The 18,262-nt window shown below is 40.8% G+C and overlaps 1 protein-coding gene across 1 annotated transcript in view; it reads right to left on the reverse strand.

Moving 5' to 3' along the window:
• EFCAB11 (EF-hand calcium binding domain 11) overlaps positions 1-18,262 on the reverse strand; it is a 197,672-nt gene that overhangs the window by 172,991 nt on the left and 6,419 nt on the right. The window contains exons 3-5 of the mRNA XM_049898941.1: positions 18,199-18,244; positions 7,648-7,749; positions 5,559-5,649 (exon numbers count right to left, since the gene is read on the reverse strand). Coding sequence (XP_049754898.1) covers positions 5,559-5,649; positions 7,648-7,749; positions 18,199-18,244 — 239 coding nt within the window. The remainder of the gene's footprint in view (positions 1-5,558; positions 5,650-7,647; positions 7,750-18,198; positions 18,245-18,262) is intronic.

Here is an 18,262-nt window from a genome sequence, read left to right on the forward strand (position 1 = left end):
GGTGAGAGTTTTTATCATAAATGGGTGTTGGACTTTGTCAAATGCCTTTTCTGTACCAATTGATAAGATCATGTGGTTTTTGTCTTTTGTTTTATTTATGTGGTGGATTACATTAATGGTTTTTCTAATATTAAACCAGCCTTGCATACCTGGTATAAATCCCACTTGGTCGTGGTGAATTATTTTTTTGATGTGTTGTTGAATTCTATTGGCTAGAATTTTGTTGAGGATTTTTGCATCTATGTTCATGAGGGTTATAGGTCTATAATTTTCTTTTTTCGTAATGTCTTTACCTGGTTTTGGTATCAGGGAGATGGTGGCTTCATAGAATGAATTGGGTAGTATTCCGTCATTTTCTATGCTTTGAAATACCTTTAGTAGTAGTGGCGTTATCTCTTCTCTGAAAGTTTGGTAGAACTCTGCAGTATAGCCATCCGGGCCAGGGATTTTTTTTGTTGGGAGTTTTTTGATTACCGTTTCAATCCCTTTTTTTTTGTTATGGGTCTATTTAGTTGTTCTACTTCTGATTGTGTTAGTTTAGGTAGGTAGTGTTTTTCCAGGAATTCATCCATTTCTTCTAGGTTTTCAAATTTGTTAGAGTACAATTTTTTATAATAATCTGATATGATTCTTTTAATTTCAGTTGGGTCTGTTGTGATGTGGCCCTTCTCGTTTCTTATTCGGGTTATTTGTTTCCTTTCCTGTATTTCTTTAGTCAGTCTAGCCAATGGTTTATCAATTTTGTTAATTTTTTCAAAGAACCAGCTTTTGGCTTTGTTAATTCTTTCAATTGTTTTTCTGTTCTCTAATTCATTTAGTTCAGCTCTAATTTTTATTATTTGTTTTCTTCTGGTGCCTGATGGATTCTTTTGTTGCTCACTTTCTATTTGTTCAAGTTGTAGGGACAGTTCTCTGATTTTGGCTCTTTCTTCTTTTTGTATGTGTGCATTTATCGATATAAATTGGCCTCTGAACACGGCTTTTGCTGTGTCCCAGAGGTTTTGATAGGAAGTGTTTTCATTCTCATTGCATTCTATGAATTTCCTTATTCCCTCCTTGATGTCTTCTATAACCCAGTCTTTTTTCAGGAGCGTATTGTTCAGTTTCCAAGTATTTGATTTCTTTTCCCTAGTTTTTCTGTTATTGATTTCTAGTTTTATTGCCTTGTGGTCTGAGAAGATGCTTTGTAATATTTTGATGTTTTGGATTCTGCAAAGGTTTGTTTTATGACCTAGTATGTGGTCTATTCTAGAGAATGTTCCATGTGCGCTAGAAAAAAAAGTATTCTTTGCAGCAGTTGGGTGGAGAGTTCTGTATAAGTCAGTGAGGTCAAGTTGGTTGATTGTGGTAAGTAGGTCTTCTGTGTCTCTATTGAGCTTCTTACTGGATGTCCTGTCCTTCTCCGAAAGTGGTGTGTTGAAGTCTCCTACTATAATCGTGGCGGTGTCTATCTCACTTTTCAGTTCTGTTAAAATTTGATTTATGTATCTTGCAGCCCTGTCATTGGGTGCATAAATATTTAATATGGTTATATCTTCCTGATCAATTGTCCCTTTTATCATTAAGTAGTGTCCTTCTTTATCCTTTGTGGTGGATTTAAGTTTAATGTCTATTTTGTCAGAAATTAATATTGCTACTCCTCTTCTTTTTTGCTTGTTGTTTGCTTGATATATTTTTTTCCATCCTTTGAGTTTTAGTTTGTTTGTGTCTCTAAGTCTAAGGTGTGTCTCTTGTAGGCAGCATATAGACGGATCGTGTTTCTTTATCCAGTCCGAGACTCTCTGTCTCTTTATTGGTGTATTTAGTCCATTTACATTCAACGTAATTATAGATAAATAAGTGCTTAGTGTTGTCATTTTGATGCCTTTTTATGTGTGTTGTTGACAATTGCATTTTTCCACTTACTTTTTTGTGCTGAGCCGTTTTTCTTAGGAAATTGTGAGATCCTCATTTTCATAGTGTTTGACTTCATGTTTGTTGAGTCGTTACGTTTTTCTTGGCTTTTATCTTCAGTTATGGAGTTGTTATACCTCTTTGTGGTTACCTTAATATTTACCCCTATTTTTCTAAAACGTAACTTGTATTGTCCTATATTGCCTTGTATCACTCTCCATATGGCTGTTCTATGCCACCTATATTTAGTCCCTCTTTTTCATTACTGTGATCTTTTACATATTGAGTTCAATGATTCCCTGTTATGAACATTTTTTTTTTAATTAATCTTAATTTGTTTTTGTGATTTCCCTATTTGAGTTGATATCAGGATGTTCTGTTTTGTGACCTTGTGTTGTGCTGCTATCTGATATTATTGGTTTTCTGACCAAACAATTTCTTTTAGTATTTCTTGTAGCTTTGGTTTGGTTTTTGCAAATTCTCTACGCTTGTGTTTATCTGTAAATATCTTAATTTCGCCCTCATATTTCAGAGAGAGTTTTGCTGGATATATGGTCCTTGGCTGGCAGTTTTTCTCCTTCGGTGCTCTGTATGTGTCATCCCATTGCCTTCTTGCCTGCATGGTTTCTGCTGAGTAGTCTGAAGTTATTCTTATTGATTCTCCCTTGAAGGAGACCTTTCTTTTCTCCCTGGCTGCTTTTAAAATTTTCTCTTTATCTTTGGTTTTGGCAAGTTTCATGATAATATGTCTTGGTGTTTTTCTTTTTAGATCAGTCTTAAATGGGGTTCGATGAGCATCTTGGATACATATCCTTTCGTCTTTCATGATGTCAGGGAAGTTTTCTGTCAGCATATCTTCAACTATTTTCTCTGTGTTTTCTGTCCTCCCTCCCTGTTCTGGGACTCCAATCACACGCAAGTTATCTTTCTTGATAGAGTCCCACATGATTCTTAGGGTTTTTTAATTTTTTTTAATTCTTTTATCTGATTTTTTTTCAGCTATGTTGGTGTTAATTCCCTGGTCCTCCAGATGTCCCAGTCTGCATTCTAATTGCTCGAGTCTGCTCCTCCGACTTCCTATTGCGTTGTCTAATTCTGTAATTTTATTGTTAATCTTTTGGATTTCTATATGCTGTCTCTCTATGGATTCTTGCAACTTATTAATTTTTCCACTAGGTTCTTGAATAATCTTTTTGAGTTCTTCAACTGTTTTATCAGTGTGTTCCTTGGCTTTTTCTGCAGTTTGCCTTATTTCGTTTCTGAGGTCATCCCTCATGTCTTGAAGCATTCTGTAAATTAGTTTTTTATATTCTGTATCTGATAATTCCAGGATAGTTTCTTCATTTGGGAAAGATTTTGATTCTTTTGTTTGGGGGGTTGTAGAAGCTGTCATGGTCTGCTTATTTATGTGGTTTGATATCGACTGCTGTCTCCGGGCCATCACTAAGATATAGTAGTGATTTATTTTATAATTGCTCACTGAGTCTAATCTTGTTCTGTTTTCTTTCAGTATATGTGGATGGGCTACTAGATTGTGCTGTCTTATTTGTTGTAGCCCTTGACTTACTTATGACCTATTACCAGCTGGTTTGGGCTGTTGCCAGATATATATGCCTGAGTCTATTCACTATTCTTGAGTAGAACCTGATTTTGGGTCATCAAGTGTGTGCTGCACCCTAACACCTATCCACCTCGAGAAGTAGTGGTGATAGTTGTGTGCACCAGATTCTATTAGCAGCTGGGGTTCACACTCCGGGGGGGCAGGATGCCGACAGGCTTCCCCCAACTGTCAGTGAGGTAGGTGTGTCTCTATTCCTATAGCACCTTGGTGGGAGGGCTCTGCAGCTGTACCTTAGGCCCCCAATGCAAGTACCTCTACTGATTGGTAGGTGTCACCCTCCTTAGACCCCTAAGGCAAGAGGCTAGGTGGTCTGGGTGGTGCTTCAGCCCTCAGTTCCCTGTTATGGGTCAGTTAGGGCTCTGTTGAATAAGCAGAGATATCAGACCTGGGGAACTTGTTTTTCCAGCAAATCCACTAAAAAAAAATGCAGTCAGATCCCTATCAGAACTGCCTTTGCATTATAACAGCCACCTTGTTCCCTGTAAGGATGAAAGCCCAAGATTTGGATCATATATGCTTGGCTGGAGCTGGTTCTGTGTTTTTAGTCCAATTAGGGAAGGATTTTTGGTCCCTGGGTTTTTTGTGGTTGCTTCTCTCAGGCCCGAAGAATGGGTTAGGAAAAGACCAAAAAAAAAAAAAAAAGGGAAAAGCAAAGCCAAGGAGCCGGAGCCGTTCTCCCTCTGGCTCAGGAAATTCCATTGTTAATGAAGCCGCCTGGGAAGGGGAGGGTAGGGTTCAGAAAAACAGCAGAGAGTAGCACCCCAGAATATAGCCAAAGTTGCTTATCTTGCTTGGGATGACTATTTTATCTGAGATTCCCGAGGGGCGTGTCGCCTATGTGTGCTGGCTGTGTGGAGATTGTCCCCGAGGGTCTGGCCCGCTGAAGCCGCAGTCAGATCCTCCGCTGCCGATCCAAATCCCAGTGCCAAGGTTCCCCTGCTGGGACGCTGCACTCCCGGCTCCAAAATCAGTCGCTTCCTCCCACGGACTTCTCGTCCCGCCAGCCGCGTCGCCGCGCCGCCTCCGCAGACCAGCTGGGCCCCCTCCCGGGGTTAGTTCAGGGGAGTAGGTCTGCGCCCCGTGTTTGCGCCGCGACCGGATGCCCTATGCCCAGTCCAAAGCCCAGCGCCAAGGTTCCCCGGTTGGGACGCTGTACTCCCGGCTCCAAAATCAGTCGCTGCCTCCCGGGGACTTCTTGTCCCGCCAGCCGCGTTGCATCACCACCTCCGCGGACTGGCTGGGCCCCCTCCTAGGGTTAGTTCAGGGGAGTAGGGCTGCGCCCCATGTTTGCGCCATGACCGGATACCCTATGCCCAGTCCAAAGCCCGGCGCCAAGTTTCCCCGGCTGGGACGCTGCACTCCCGGCTCCAAAACCAGTCACTGCACCCGGGGACTTCTCCTCCCACCAGCCGTGTCGCCACGCCGCCCACGCGGACCGGCTGGGACCCCTCCCGGTGTCAGTTCAGGGGGGTAGGGCTGCGCCCCGTGTTTGCGCCATCACAAGATGTTGTGTTCAGCTCCCCTGGGCCCAGTCCTAAGCCCGGCGCCAAGGTTACCTGACTGGGACGTTCGCTCCAGGCTCCGAAAACAGTTGCTGCTTCCCTGTAGTTGTTCATTCTCCGTCTCTGTCTCTTAGGTCAACTCTTTAAATCTGTGTTTGTTGTTCAGGGTTCCTAGATTGTCATGTATGTGATCGATTCACTTGTTTTTCCGAGTCTTTGTTGCAAGAGGGATCCGAGGTAGCGTCTACCTAGTCAGCCCTCTTGGCCCCCCCAAGGATATAAATCTTTATGGAAGCATACTACCACATCTTTGTTCCATGGAGTGGTTGGTGAGTTTGAATTGTTAACCTTTTGATTAGCAGCCAAGCGCTTAACCACTGTGGCTAATTATAAGCTCCTCTCCTGGATCATGACAATATGCTATGGGATGACGATCCTCGTAAGTGAAGAATCTGCATAGATAAGTATTCATAAAACTGAAAAGCTATGAAAGCAAATGGTAAACCAAGAGACGACTGTACGGGAAGATTTTGGTGACTTACCTGAATACCTCAACAATAATCCTCTCTGGTAATTTGGGAGCCACTTGCTTAAATGCTTTCTTGAAATCTTCCAAAGTTAAAAATCCACGATCTTTTTGAAAACAAAAGACAAAGTATTCACTTACTTCTACAAAACCTGTAAACTGTTAATTCAGCCACCATAATATTTGCCTGAAGCTTTATTTTAACATATTATCAGGGAAAAAGCAGTAATTTAGCTGATTTTACAAATAAGACTCCAAAATTGTCTCATTATAAAAGTTTGAGAAGATTTGGTCACTGGGATGAAACTGGAAATAATGTGTATCCTTAAAGGGAAGGGCCTCTTTTCTGCTTCTCCTCCTAACTAGTACTAACCTAGCAACACTTAAAAATCTAGTAATGCTCCTACCTTGGGTGCAGGTGTCTAGCCCTAAAATTCACTGGTTCTCTGAATTCCAGGGAAAAGGACTAGAGAGACAAACACTACAATAACGTCACAGGCTTCAAGTCTTAGTGAATTGCCAAAACAATTTGTTCTTAAAATCCTCCTTTGTTTCTTGCTTGGTACTGGAATTATGACGTATTTAGGGTGAAACCATAATGGCATCCAAGACACTGACCCTGGACTCCATGTATGTGATCTGTGGAACGCAGGAGGAGAGAAGTGTCAACTCCGCTGTTTTCTCATTGTTAGCATGTGCTGGCATTATTAATATCACTTTCAGTCTGCAGCTTCCTCGCAAAAGCTATTTTAAGCCACTTGTCCATTTTGTAAGGATTGGTTTATAAAAACTAGATAACACACTCTTTAAATCCACTTTATCAGGTATGATGCATAAACTGCAACATGTGTCAACATGGAAAGCAAATGAATAAAGGGCCACCCTTAAGCAAGTCGGTGTGAAAACCCCATCATGTGTAGGTCAAAACAGGAGTCAAAGGAGAAGGTACACGGTCTCCCCCACTTCCATAGGTGGCTCCAGGCCTGCATCCCCACTTGGCCAGCCCTTCTGCTGCCCCCATTACAACACAGGCAAATCACAAGTATGATTATGTAACTGAAAATATTATTTCATCCTTGGTAGATGTCAAGAGTTTAAGATCACCATGGAGGAAACAATTTCCACCAACTCCTGAAGAATACAGTACAGGTAGTCCCCAACTCACGACACAGTCGAGTTAAGATGAATCGCACTTACGACCATTTGTTGCTGAGGAGTGTTTTTGTACACCCTCTCATTAGTGATATGTACTAACACAATGTCACAGCGCATAATCTTCTGATGTTACCATTCTCAGACATTCACTCATAGATGTTCAGCGTTATAATTTCCTGTTCAATACACTGCTGTATAGCAGGCTATGGCAATAATAACAAAAACCAAAAAAAAAAAAAAAAAATGAGGTATTCAATTTACATTAGAACTGAATTACAATGAAGGCATCAGAATGAAACCCTGTCATAAGCCGGGGACTACCTATAAAATCATCTTCCAATTACAGGTAGTCCCAACTTAGGATGTATTCAAGTTATGATGAACAGCATTTACGACAGTGTTTTCTGGGGTTTTTTTGTACATCTTATTGTTAGTAATATCTATGTACTAAAATATCTTTCTAAGTTTATGTGTAATGTTTCCTACCCTCAAAGACAAATAAAGATGGGATTTATGAAAATATTGATAATAAAAGGCAAAAATAACAAAAACTAAAAAAAAAGAGGCATTAGACTTATGTCAGAACCAACTTATGACAGAACCATTAGGACAGAACCCTGTCGTAAGTCAGGGGCTACCTGTATATTGTATATTTAATTTGTTGTTGTTTTTGTATGCTGCAGAGTCACTTCTGACTCACGGCAACCTCTACAGCACAGCAGAACTGCCCCATAGAGTTTCCAAGGCTGTTATCTTTCCAGAAGCAAAAGGCCACATCTTTCTCCCGTGGAGCAGCTGGAGGGTTCGAACCGCCAACCTTTTGGTTAGCAGCCAAGCACTTAACCACTGTGCCAACAGGACTCCTTACATTTAATTTACTGAATATACACTCCCATTCACAGTTCTTTAGTGCCAATCTTTTTATACTGACACACTTTAAGGATGCTTACAGTGCCTGTCGAATGCTGTGAAGATATGTCTGATTTCACTCCAGTACAGCTGAGCTTCCTTCTTCTTCCTCACAGCATTTAAAAAGTCCCCAAGTAATATACCTAAAAGTTGGAAAAGACAATTTGCCAAAGATGACTATCTTTCTCTTTAAAGGAAAAAAAAAAAAAAAGAAGAAAAAGAAATGGAAGACAAGTAATAAATATCACAAATCATCAATATTTTATCTCCATTTTGGTGAACACTCTTTACTCCTAAAGGTCTATGAAGTAGAAAAAACATTTCTGCTAATGTGAAGTAGACCCAATACTAGCAATCCATAGTAAAAATGATAGACACTTAGAGCACGTCACTATTTCAGGGGATAAAGGCATGATGACCTTGAAAAACTCTGACACTCTTCCTTCTAACAGACAGGCCTGAAACTACCTGTTAAACAAGGTCTCATAATTTTTCCTTCCTTATGATTCTTTGATCCCTTTTTTCCTAGTCAGATGTCATTATGGCAGGTTTTTTTCCAACTGGGAGATCGGGTCAAAGAAGTAGTTTCTCAAAAGTCAATACCAATTGCACACCACAGATAAAGGTGGAGAGAGTATTATGTAAACAATAGAGCTGGCATTGTCCCCAGCCCTAGATACACCCCATGACGTGTTCTGCAGCCTCAGGCTCAGCTTCCTGTGACTTTCATAATAAAAGAGCCCAGCGTGATAATATGAGATTGGGTACTGTGCTTACGATGTCTATTAAAATGAATTCTAATGTGATCTTTGTAGCAGGTTTAAAGAGTGGAGCCAAGAATTTAAACATTTTAGTGAATTGAGCCCTAAATATATAAAAAGAGCAGTTCCTTTTTATAAGCCAGGACTTCCATAAAAAAATTGTCATTCCATTTTAAAAGTAGCCCCAAATCATACAATAATCACATGATAATTTTTGAAACTGTGTATCCTTTTCCTCTTGGTGAGGTAATACTGAGCTATTAGCCTAAAATAGCTCTAATAGCTTAAAAAAATGTAGAAAATTGTTTTCTTAAGTCTTCATGTTTTTTGTATTTGTAGTGAAATTCCGGATTTAGAAACTAAAAGAATAAATCTATCTGTATAGTTTCAAACCATTCTTTTACAATTCTTTAGACCTACCATGTGCCAGACACTGTGTTAAGTTCTGGAAATAAAGAGGAAAGGAGAACATACATAGTGCCTGTCCCAAAGGAGCTGATGGTCTAGTGGGAGAGACGAGTCATGACACAGGGTCAGCTGCAAGCATATGCATAATTACAAACTACAGCATGCACGATGAGGGGAAAAATAAGACGCTGTGAGAGAGTCACAGGCATCCTCCTGTAGAGCAGACTCCGGCCAAGGAGAGAGCTCCTGGAGGGGGTAATACTTAAGCTAAGACCTAAAGGATGAAGAGCTGCCAACTGGCTAAAGGATGGCAAGAAGAGCATTCCAGGCAATTGAAACAGCATGTGCAAAGGCCACGGGGTAGGAAAGTAGAAGAAATGAAAAAAGGCCACTGTGGCTGGAAGGTAGTAAGCAAGACAGAGAGATACAAGACGAGGCTGGTGAGGCAGACAAGGGCCAGAACACACAGGCTCCTATGGGCCACAGTAAATAATCTGGGTTTTATTTAAGGTACCCTAGGAAGTCAGTGAGATCCTGGGTGGCACAAACAGTTAATTGCTCAACTACTAACTAACCATAAGGTTGCTGGTTTGAACTCACCCAGAGGCTCCTGGAAGGACAGCATGGCGATCTGCTTCAGAAGGTCACAGCCACTGAAAACCCTACGGAGTGCAGCTCTACCCTGTACATGCAGGGTCACCATGACTCTTAATTGACTTGATGGCAACCAACAATAACAAACCACCCAGTACCAACAATAACAAAAGGAAGGCAATAAAATATTTTGAATTGAGAAGTGACACGATTTGATTAGATTTTCAAAAGATCTTTCTGGCTATTATCTTGAAAAAGAATTGAGTGGAGGGCAAAAGTGTAAAAAGGGAGACCAGTTAGGAGCCTACTGGCAAGGGATGTGGTTGCTAGGGTGCTGCAGTGGGAATGGAGAGAAGTGGAAGGTTTCCAGATATATCTTGGAGCAGAACTGACATAACTTGAGGCAAGATTACATGTGGAGGATGAGAAACAAGGGTGTGTCAAGAATAACCCCTCGCTGGCTTGAGGAATCTTTTAAAGAGAAGGAGAAGACCAGGAAAGCACAGGATTAGGGGAGGAGGGTGAAATGAAGAGTTAAGGTTTAGACATGCTTAGTATCTGATGCCTCAGGCATCCACAAGGAAAAGCCAAGTAGGAAGCTGGATATGCTCTACACAACAGGACATATTTTCCAGCACCTAACAGAGTCCCTGGCACATAGTAAGTGCTCAATAAATGTGTTGTATTGAATTAGCACATGCAGCACCTTTTCAGCAGTAGTTAGGGGTACGTACTGATGCATCTCCATTCTCATCTAATCACCTTGTGACTAGAAAACATATTTAAAACTGCTGGCTGAGGCTGGAGTCCCTGGTGCCACAAACTGTTAAGCGCCCGAATACCAACCCAGGGACACCTCAGACGAAAGGCCCGGCGATCTGCTTCCAAAAGGTCAGAGCTATTGAAAGCCCTATGGAGTGCAGTTCTACTCTGACACACGAGAGGCCGCCATGAGTCAGAATTGACTCCAAGGCAACAGGTTTGGTTTGAGTTAACAATTGAAGTTAAAACTGACGTCTAGGCCATGCCACATTCCCACAGGATGAAATCCGTGACCTTAGTGTCAAGAACACCAAAAGTTATTCAAATTAAATAACATTTAGATCAGTTGAAATTCTCAACTAATTTATTTGAGGATCATGGCATATCCTATGAGGCCCTTCACAATCTTACCCCAACCTACCTCTCTAACCTCATCACCAACTATTTCATCCCAGACAATAAAAACTGCAACCAAAGCAAACTTTCTAGTGCTTCCCCAAGACATCAGGCTCTTCCATACTTCTGTACCCTTGACCGTGTTAGAATGCAGTCTCCTTTTTTTTCCTGCTAAATTTCTACGTCTCCTTCCAGATGCAACCCAAGCAATACTTCCTCTTTGTAGGCTTCCCTGATTTCTCCCAGCTGAGTCCCATTCCTGTAGCCCTATAGCCCTCTGTCCATTACAGAATCATAGAATCTCTTAGGTTCTATGGTAATTATTTGGCTACATGTCTGCATGACACACTAGGGGAAAGCATGGCATATTACTTAAAACCTTCTCCCCCCTGTTCAGTATGGTGCCTAGCCACGCAGTAGGCATTTATCACGTTTGCTAAATAAACAAAATTGTGAATAGGAAGACGTTATTTTTCATTTTAAGCAAAAAGCTTTAAAATATGTTTTCAATGCTCTTACAACTCTGTGAACTAATGCCAGAAAAAAGTAGGTCACTTTTTACTACATAGCTAACAAAATAAAACCCCATTTCTTAATACATAAGATATATCAAAAACAAACTAAATTCCAAGTGAAAGGAAGCGCACACGCACTATTTACCATCCGCTTATCACTGCATCTGACCAAGGAGAAGAAAACAAGAGAGAAAAGAGATACAATTCTGCAGTTTGATGGAATCAGTGCATGAGCAGTGATCTGTTTTGAATTACATATTCAGATAACTCATCAGTACTTGGGGCTACATTCAGGTCTTTATTTCACAAACTTGCAGAATAAAATGCAAACATTCTTTAGCTTTTGCTAGGGGAAAATGTATGTCTTTTACCCCTAAAAAGAGAAATTGGGGTCCCTGGGTGCTGCAAACGGTTGAAGCACTTGGCTGCTAACCGAAAAGTTGGAGGTTTGAGTCCACCCAGAGGCACCTCGGAAGAAAGGCCTGCAGACCTAGCTCTGAAAACTTAGCTACTGAAAACCCTATGGAGCACAGTTATTCTCTCCACACAGAGTCATCATAAGTCAGGACTGACACGACGGCAGCTGTCAAAAAAAAAAAAGAGAGAGAACCAATCTAATAACACAAACCAATCTACATACACAATCAAGTTCTTTCACACTATTTTCCACATAATCACATGTTAGTTTTTAAAGCCAATACTCTAGGAATCAAGCTCATTAAGTACTTGTTAAACTGTGTAAACAAATCACCCCCCAACCCCAGACTCCACACATCCTTGTCTTAGTCTTCCCTGGGAACACACATTCAAATGCAAACCTTTTTTCTAAAAAGGACAGAGAAGTTGCCATTCAACTTGACTCTCACGTTGTATTAATATGATCACTTTTCAAAAACAATGCTTCATAGTTTACTATTCTTAATGCGTTGTAATGCAAACACACTAATGTTAAGTTTTATACATCTCGCTGCTCTTTACAGGGCCTCGAAATGGAGTTCCCACAACTAGCTCCACCTGCTGTCACAATAGTCAAACCTGAAATTACCACTTCACAAAGATTTTCAGTAATCCCACTGACGCCAGGTTTCATACCCAGTGAGAAATGCATTACCTGTGTCCACCCCTGGAGTGAAAGAATATGTTCAGAAAATTCTAATTTCAGCTACAATGTTGGGTTTTCTATGTACACTGTTCCACTAGTAACAGTTATCTAAACATGCTTTAATGAAGTTACAAATTAGGGTTACAACATTGGGAACCACCGAGACCTACATGTTTGTCTGCTTATAGAAGGTGTTGAGGGATTGCCTGGGTGGTTGGTGTCAATCTGTAGTTCACAGACTTTTTTTTTTTTAGCTGTAGGAAAAGTTCTTCTTTATAAAATCCCACCGGGAAGCACAATGTATGGCGGAGATGAAGGCAGAGCTAGTCATTTTGAGGCAAGGTGGGTCCCCCACCCTTCCCTGTCCAGCAGTGCACCTGGAAGTGGCCCCAAAGGACCCAGGATTGAGAACCCCTGGGACTGATGACCCTCACAAATCTTTCCGAACTCTGTAATTCTACGCATCTGATTTTCCGTGCAACCGGAAAACATTTCCTTCCATTTCATAAGCTACCCTTGGCAAAATGGGCTCTTGCCATGTTCTAGAAACAAATGCATATGTGTGCGTGTCTACTTTTTTCTTTTACTTTCCAAACTACTTTTAATACATGTAATATAGACAGGTCACCTCTACTTTTGTGCTTTTAAGCAGTGTTCTTAGGAGTAGAACCATTGTTCACCACAGGGGTGGAAATATTCAGAGAGTCCAGCAAAACTATATGAATTTTTTCTTTAAGAGTTTCATTATGTATATTTTTTTGTGGTTCACAGTTCTAAGCTTAAGGGTCAGTGCATGCAGAGAGAAAACCTCTTGAAAATGAAGTAGTCTAGTGTCTGGTTATCACCATGAGCTCAAATTAGAAACTGCAATAAGCCTGGGGAGAGCGAAGGAGAAAACAATAAAAATGCCATGGCATCTGGACTGTAAGTCTGGCCCTGGATTTAGCAGAAAAGAGAGGGTTCATGTTTATTGTACCATATATTATCTCCCCCTCCCCCCGCCCCAGGGATTTAAAAAAATGCCTAAAAATAAGGGTTTAAAAGGATCAAATGACCTTTTAGGAGGTATAATGTAAGGCGTCTCTAGTTTGAAAAATAAAGTTCAGATTATGATTGCTGGGGGCCATGAGGAAAAAAATGGATAAAATGTGTTTGCATAAAAAGATTGCAAGGACAGAAGGTGAAAATGACATCGGCAATGGTGAGCTGTCACAGGGAAGATGGAATTCTAGGGAATAATATTTTCTTCCAGCTTCTTCGAGAAGAGTAGAGGAATACAGGGAAAAGAATCAACCTTAATAGAAGAGTTCAACTTTTACTATATCATTGGGAGGGAAATGAAAAGAAAGAATAAAAACAGATTATAGAATAGGGAAATCTGAACCAGTAAAACCTTACCTCTATCAAACACGGACAGGACTTGTCACCTTTTTTTTATTATGGACATCTCCTGTTCATAAACCTTCAAAGGTTCCTTGGTGCTAATACTGCAAAGTTCAAATTCCTTATTCTGGAATAAAAAGGACTAGTAAACTGGTCCTTAACCCCGCTTCCCAACTCTCATCTCCCATTAGGTCAACTCCCTCCACTGGACATAACTGGTTTACAGGATGCACTGCACTCTTTGCTGGTGCAGGGGGTAAAAATACCCCAAGCGGGGTGGATCCTGTTTCCTGGAGGATTATTTGTTAATGGCATGACAGCTGGTAGTTTGGGGTATGCAAATGGGGGTGGGGGGAGGGAGAGGTGCTGTAAGGAGAGGGACAGGGATCTGGGAGGAAGAGGTATTAGCCACTGAGGGTGGACACTAAGGGGGAAGAGGGAAAGAGAAACTGCTGGGGTGGTGTGCGGGAAAAGCCCTGACAGGGGAGAAAATCTCTGACCTGGCCTTTCCCATTGTTGGCTGGAAAGTGTGAGTGAAGTCCCTTCTCTGTCTTGTTAAACGCCTCAGGAAAGTCTACAGGACATCTAATGTTTGTCTGGGAGCAGAGCATGTCAGGTAAGTCTAAATTCACTCTGAGTTCTGCATCCAGATTGGCCAGGGCTGCAGGAGGTCCCAGCTGGCGTCTGCACTGGGTTCGCTAGGCCCTCCTCCTCGTTCCTCCACCTCTCCCAAATCCACCACCCTTCAACATCATTGTGGGGACTGGCTCCAGCCCCACACCCAGCCCCACACCTCGTCCAGGAAAGAGGCGCCATCCTCCTCAGAACTTGTGGAGGTTTTCCTGTCTGCAGTATTCATGTGACGTCTGGCCATAAACATGTTTACTGTGACATCACTTCTTTCATCTCCCCTGTCACACGACACTTTTTTTAAGTCTTTAAGTTTCTGTCTGCGTCCTGATTCTTTTCTATTTCTATGGTGAAACTTAGCATCACCTAAATGGGTAATTAAATAAATGTATGAGTGAATAAGGTCACTAGGTGGCGCAAATGCTATGCATTGGGCTGCTAACCTAAAGGTTGGCAGTTCAAACACACCCCGCAGTACCACAGAAGACAAGGTCTGGTGATCAGCTCCCGTTAGGATCACGGCCAAGAAAACCCTAGGAAGCAGCTCTACTCTGTAACACACGGGGTTGCCAAGAGTTGGAATCGACTCGATGGCAATCAACAACATGAGTGAGTATCTGTGGGTGATATAGTTCTCTGACTTAACTTCAAGATATGATAATCCTAACTCATATGCAGTTTCCCAACTACAGAAAAGAACTAAGAGGCCAGCAGAAACCTTAATCAAAGGCGCAAAACCTTCTCGTCTACTATACCCTGGCCTTTGTTTCTTAGGTACGAGCTCAAAGCAACAAAACGTAAACAATGACTAAAGTTGTTTAAGAGACTCCCTAAAAGATTAGAAATGGAAATTTAGTTTGAATAAATTAAAAATACATTTAGCATTTAACAGTCTGGTTCAAAACAAGTCAGATAAGATAACAATAAATAAAAACACACAAACCAACTGAGCATTAACCTAATCGTCCACAAATTATTTTTCAACTGAACTCACACTGGCTTGCCTGACAGAGTCAAACCGTCCACACGTACCGCTACAGTGAATCAATCTCTTTGATTTTTCCATCATCCAAAGGTTGAAGGTTAAAAGGAAGCTCCTGGAGAGCATTGTGTTTTTTACATATCGAAGTAAAATACGTTCATTATTTCAAAACGGCAATAATACAAGAGAAAAGAAAAAAATGCTCGATTGTATCACCTAGTAAAAACAAAATTCTAAGATACTCAGACAAAAACCCGTTGCTGAGTCGACTCTGACCCACGGCAACGCCACTGCTACCAAGCAGAACTGCTCCAGAGTTTTCTTGGCTTGAATCCTTCTGAAGACAATTTGCCAGGCCTTTCTTCTGCGGAGCCACTGGGTGGGTTCAAACTGCCAGCCTTTAGGTTAGCAGCCAGTCACAAACCGCTTACACCACCCAGGTTCCCTCCAGCCATAATTGTGGATTTGTCCGTCTTGTTTTACAGTTATATCAGTTTTCTGCTTCATGTATTTTAAATTTCTGCTGTTAGGAGCATAAATGTTTACAATTGTTAACTTCTACAGTGAATTGACTCCTTCATCATTATAAAATGACCTTCTTTATCCCTAGTAATATTCCTTCTTCTGAAGTCCATTTTGTCTGATATTAATATACTCACGCTAGCTTTCTTTTCATTAGTGTTAGCACAGAACATATTTCTCCATCCTTTTACTTTAAACCTTTTTTGCACCTTTGTATTTAAAGTGGGTTCCTTGTAAGCAACACATAGTCAGGTCTGACTTTTTAAATCCAATGCCTTTTCATTGGGCTGTGGAGATCATTTACATGTAACAAAAACATTAACATGGTTGGGTTTCAATCTATCATCTAGTTGTTTGCTATCTGTCTCTGTCCAGCCTGAGGGGCAACCACTGGACAAGTCTGGGGCAATGTGAGCACCAAAATAATTATAAATCACTAAAAACACAGAAATTCATGAGTCCATACTGATAGAAAACATACAGACAGACAGAAAAGGAAAAAGAGAGGTCTCTTGCTTACCGTAAAATGCCAAGAGCCAACTTGGCATTTTAGGAAGGCCAAGAGTTTAGAAAAGAGGAAACACTGAGATGAGAAAATCGTTATTTTGAAACCATTATGGTAAAGACTGGGTCAGATGAGAATCATGAACGGACACTAAATCTAGGGATAGATTTGATGAGGAGCAGAATATTTGTGTGGTTTTGAAATTGTCTTTCTGTAAGCGGCTTATCATTTGCAAAGAAAGAGAACAAAAATAGGAAGAAACTGGACAACATCTTGACCGGTTATCAAAACTGACACCACCTATGAGAGACATACAGACACTGTGTGCCTCCAGGTGTGACACCCTGAGAAGCACGTATCATCTAGACGGCATTCTGGCCAAGAATGTATAACCTCGATCTGATCACAGAAAAACCTCAGGCAAACACAAAATGAAGAATGTTCTAAAAAAATAAATAACAGAACAGTGAGGGGGGTGCCATATTATTCAAAAAACACCAACGGCCATAAAAGGTAAAGAAAGACCAGAAACGTTCCAGGTTTCAGGAGGCTAAAGAGACACAACACCAAAGACTGAATCTTGTACAAACGGAGGAAAAATGCCACTAAGGACATCGTCTCTACGGATGGTAAATTAGATTAAAATATAGCATCAATGTAAATTTCCAAAGGTGATATAGCTGTACTATGGTTACACATAGTACAGAGGGGTGGGTAGTGGTAACAAAGTGCAAATAAAAAAGAAAATGGGGTAAAAAGTTAACAATACGTGAATCTGCGTAAAGGGCACATAGCTGTTGCCTGTACTTTTTTTTTTAATTTACATGATTTTTTTAAAAAAATTTTATTGTGCCTTAAGGTCTGTACTATTCTTATATTTGTGACTTTTTTGCAAGCTTTATATTATTTCTAGGTAAAAAGTAACTTTAAAAAAGCCAACATACCACACTCTGGATCCTAACCCCTCACACAATAGGTGCTCATCTTTCTCTCTCTTGTCTTCCCCTTCTCTCTCCATCAGATCATTCCCCTAAACTTAGAAATAACTCTGGTAACTCCCATCTATTAAAAAAAAAAAAAAGTAAACAAAATCTCTCTTGATCCACAGCCACTCTAGGCCTACTGAAAGACTTATCTACTCACATTGCCACACTTTCCATTTATCTCACTTTCTATTTATCTTCAACTCACTCCATCCTGGCCTCTGTCCTCACCATACACAGAAACTGTTCTTCCTAAAGTCACCAAACACCTCCAGGTTGTCAACTCCAATGGACACCCATCAGTTCTTATTCTACTTGACCTTTCAGCAGCATTTGATAGTGTTGGCTACACCCTCCTCCTTGAAACGCCCACTTCTCTTGGCTTCTGATCAAACACTCTTGATTTTCCTCCTGCCCCTCTGCCATTCCTAAGCCTCTTTGCTATTTCCTCATCCACTATCCGACTTCTAATGGTTATAGTGCCTAAAGCTCTCATTCTACTCTCGCTCTCTAGGTAGTCTCAACCACCCCCACGGCTTTGAAATCATCTACACGTATGACTCCCACATTTACATCTTCAGCTCAGAGCTTTCCTCTGACTTCCATACTCATAGAGACCAACTGACTTGACATCGTTGACTGAAATTTCTCAAAACTGAACATACTCAGAAATGAACTCTTGGTCTCCCCCAGCCTCAAACTTTCTCCTCCAGTCTACCCGTCTCAGTAAGTACCACTTCTACTCATTCAGCCACCAAAGTCAGAAAACCCAGAATCATCCTCTGTATGTTGAAATTATGAGTGACATTTTATTACTTATGCTTTTCAGCAGTTTAAAATTTTCCTGCAATAAACATATACTATACTTGTAAATAAATTAATCAAAATCAAAAGAACCCAAATCTTCTTCCTTTTTTCACTGAATAAGGGGAAACAAAACAAAGATGTGCTTAAACACAATGCTTCACAGTTCCATATTTGTTCATAATTTTTCATCATATGAATGTCTAAATCAGGATACTAAAAATTAATATGCATTTTTATATTACCAGAAGTGTTTTGGTTTATTGAAGACATCACAGAATCCACTTCTATCTAGAAAAGAGGAAAGAA

This window comes from Elephas maximus, chromosome 10, assembly GCF_024166365.1.
Source record: "Elephas maximus indicus isolate mEleMax1 chromosome 10, mEleMax1 primary haplotype, whole genome shotgun sequence".
Lineage (NCBI taxonomy): Eukaryota > Metazoa > Chordata > Mammalia > Proboscidea > Elephantidae > Elephas > Elephas maximus.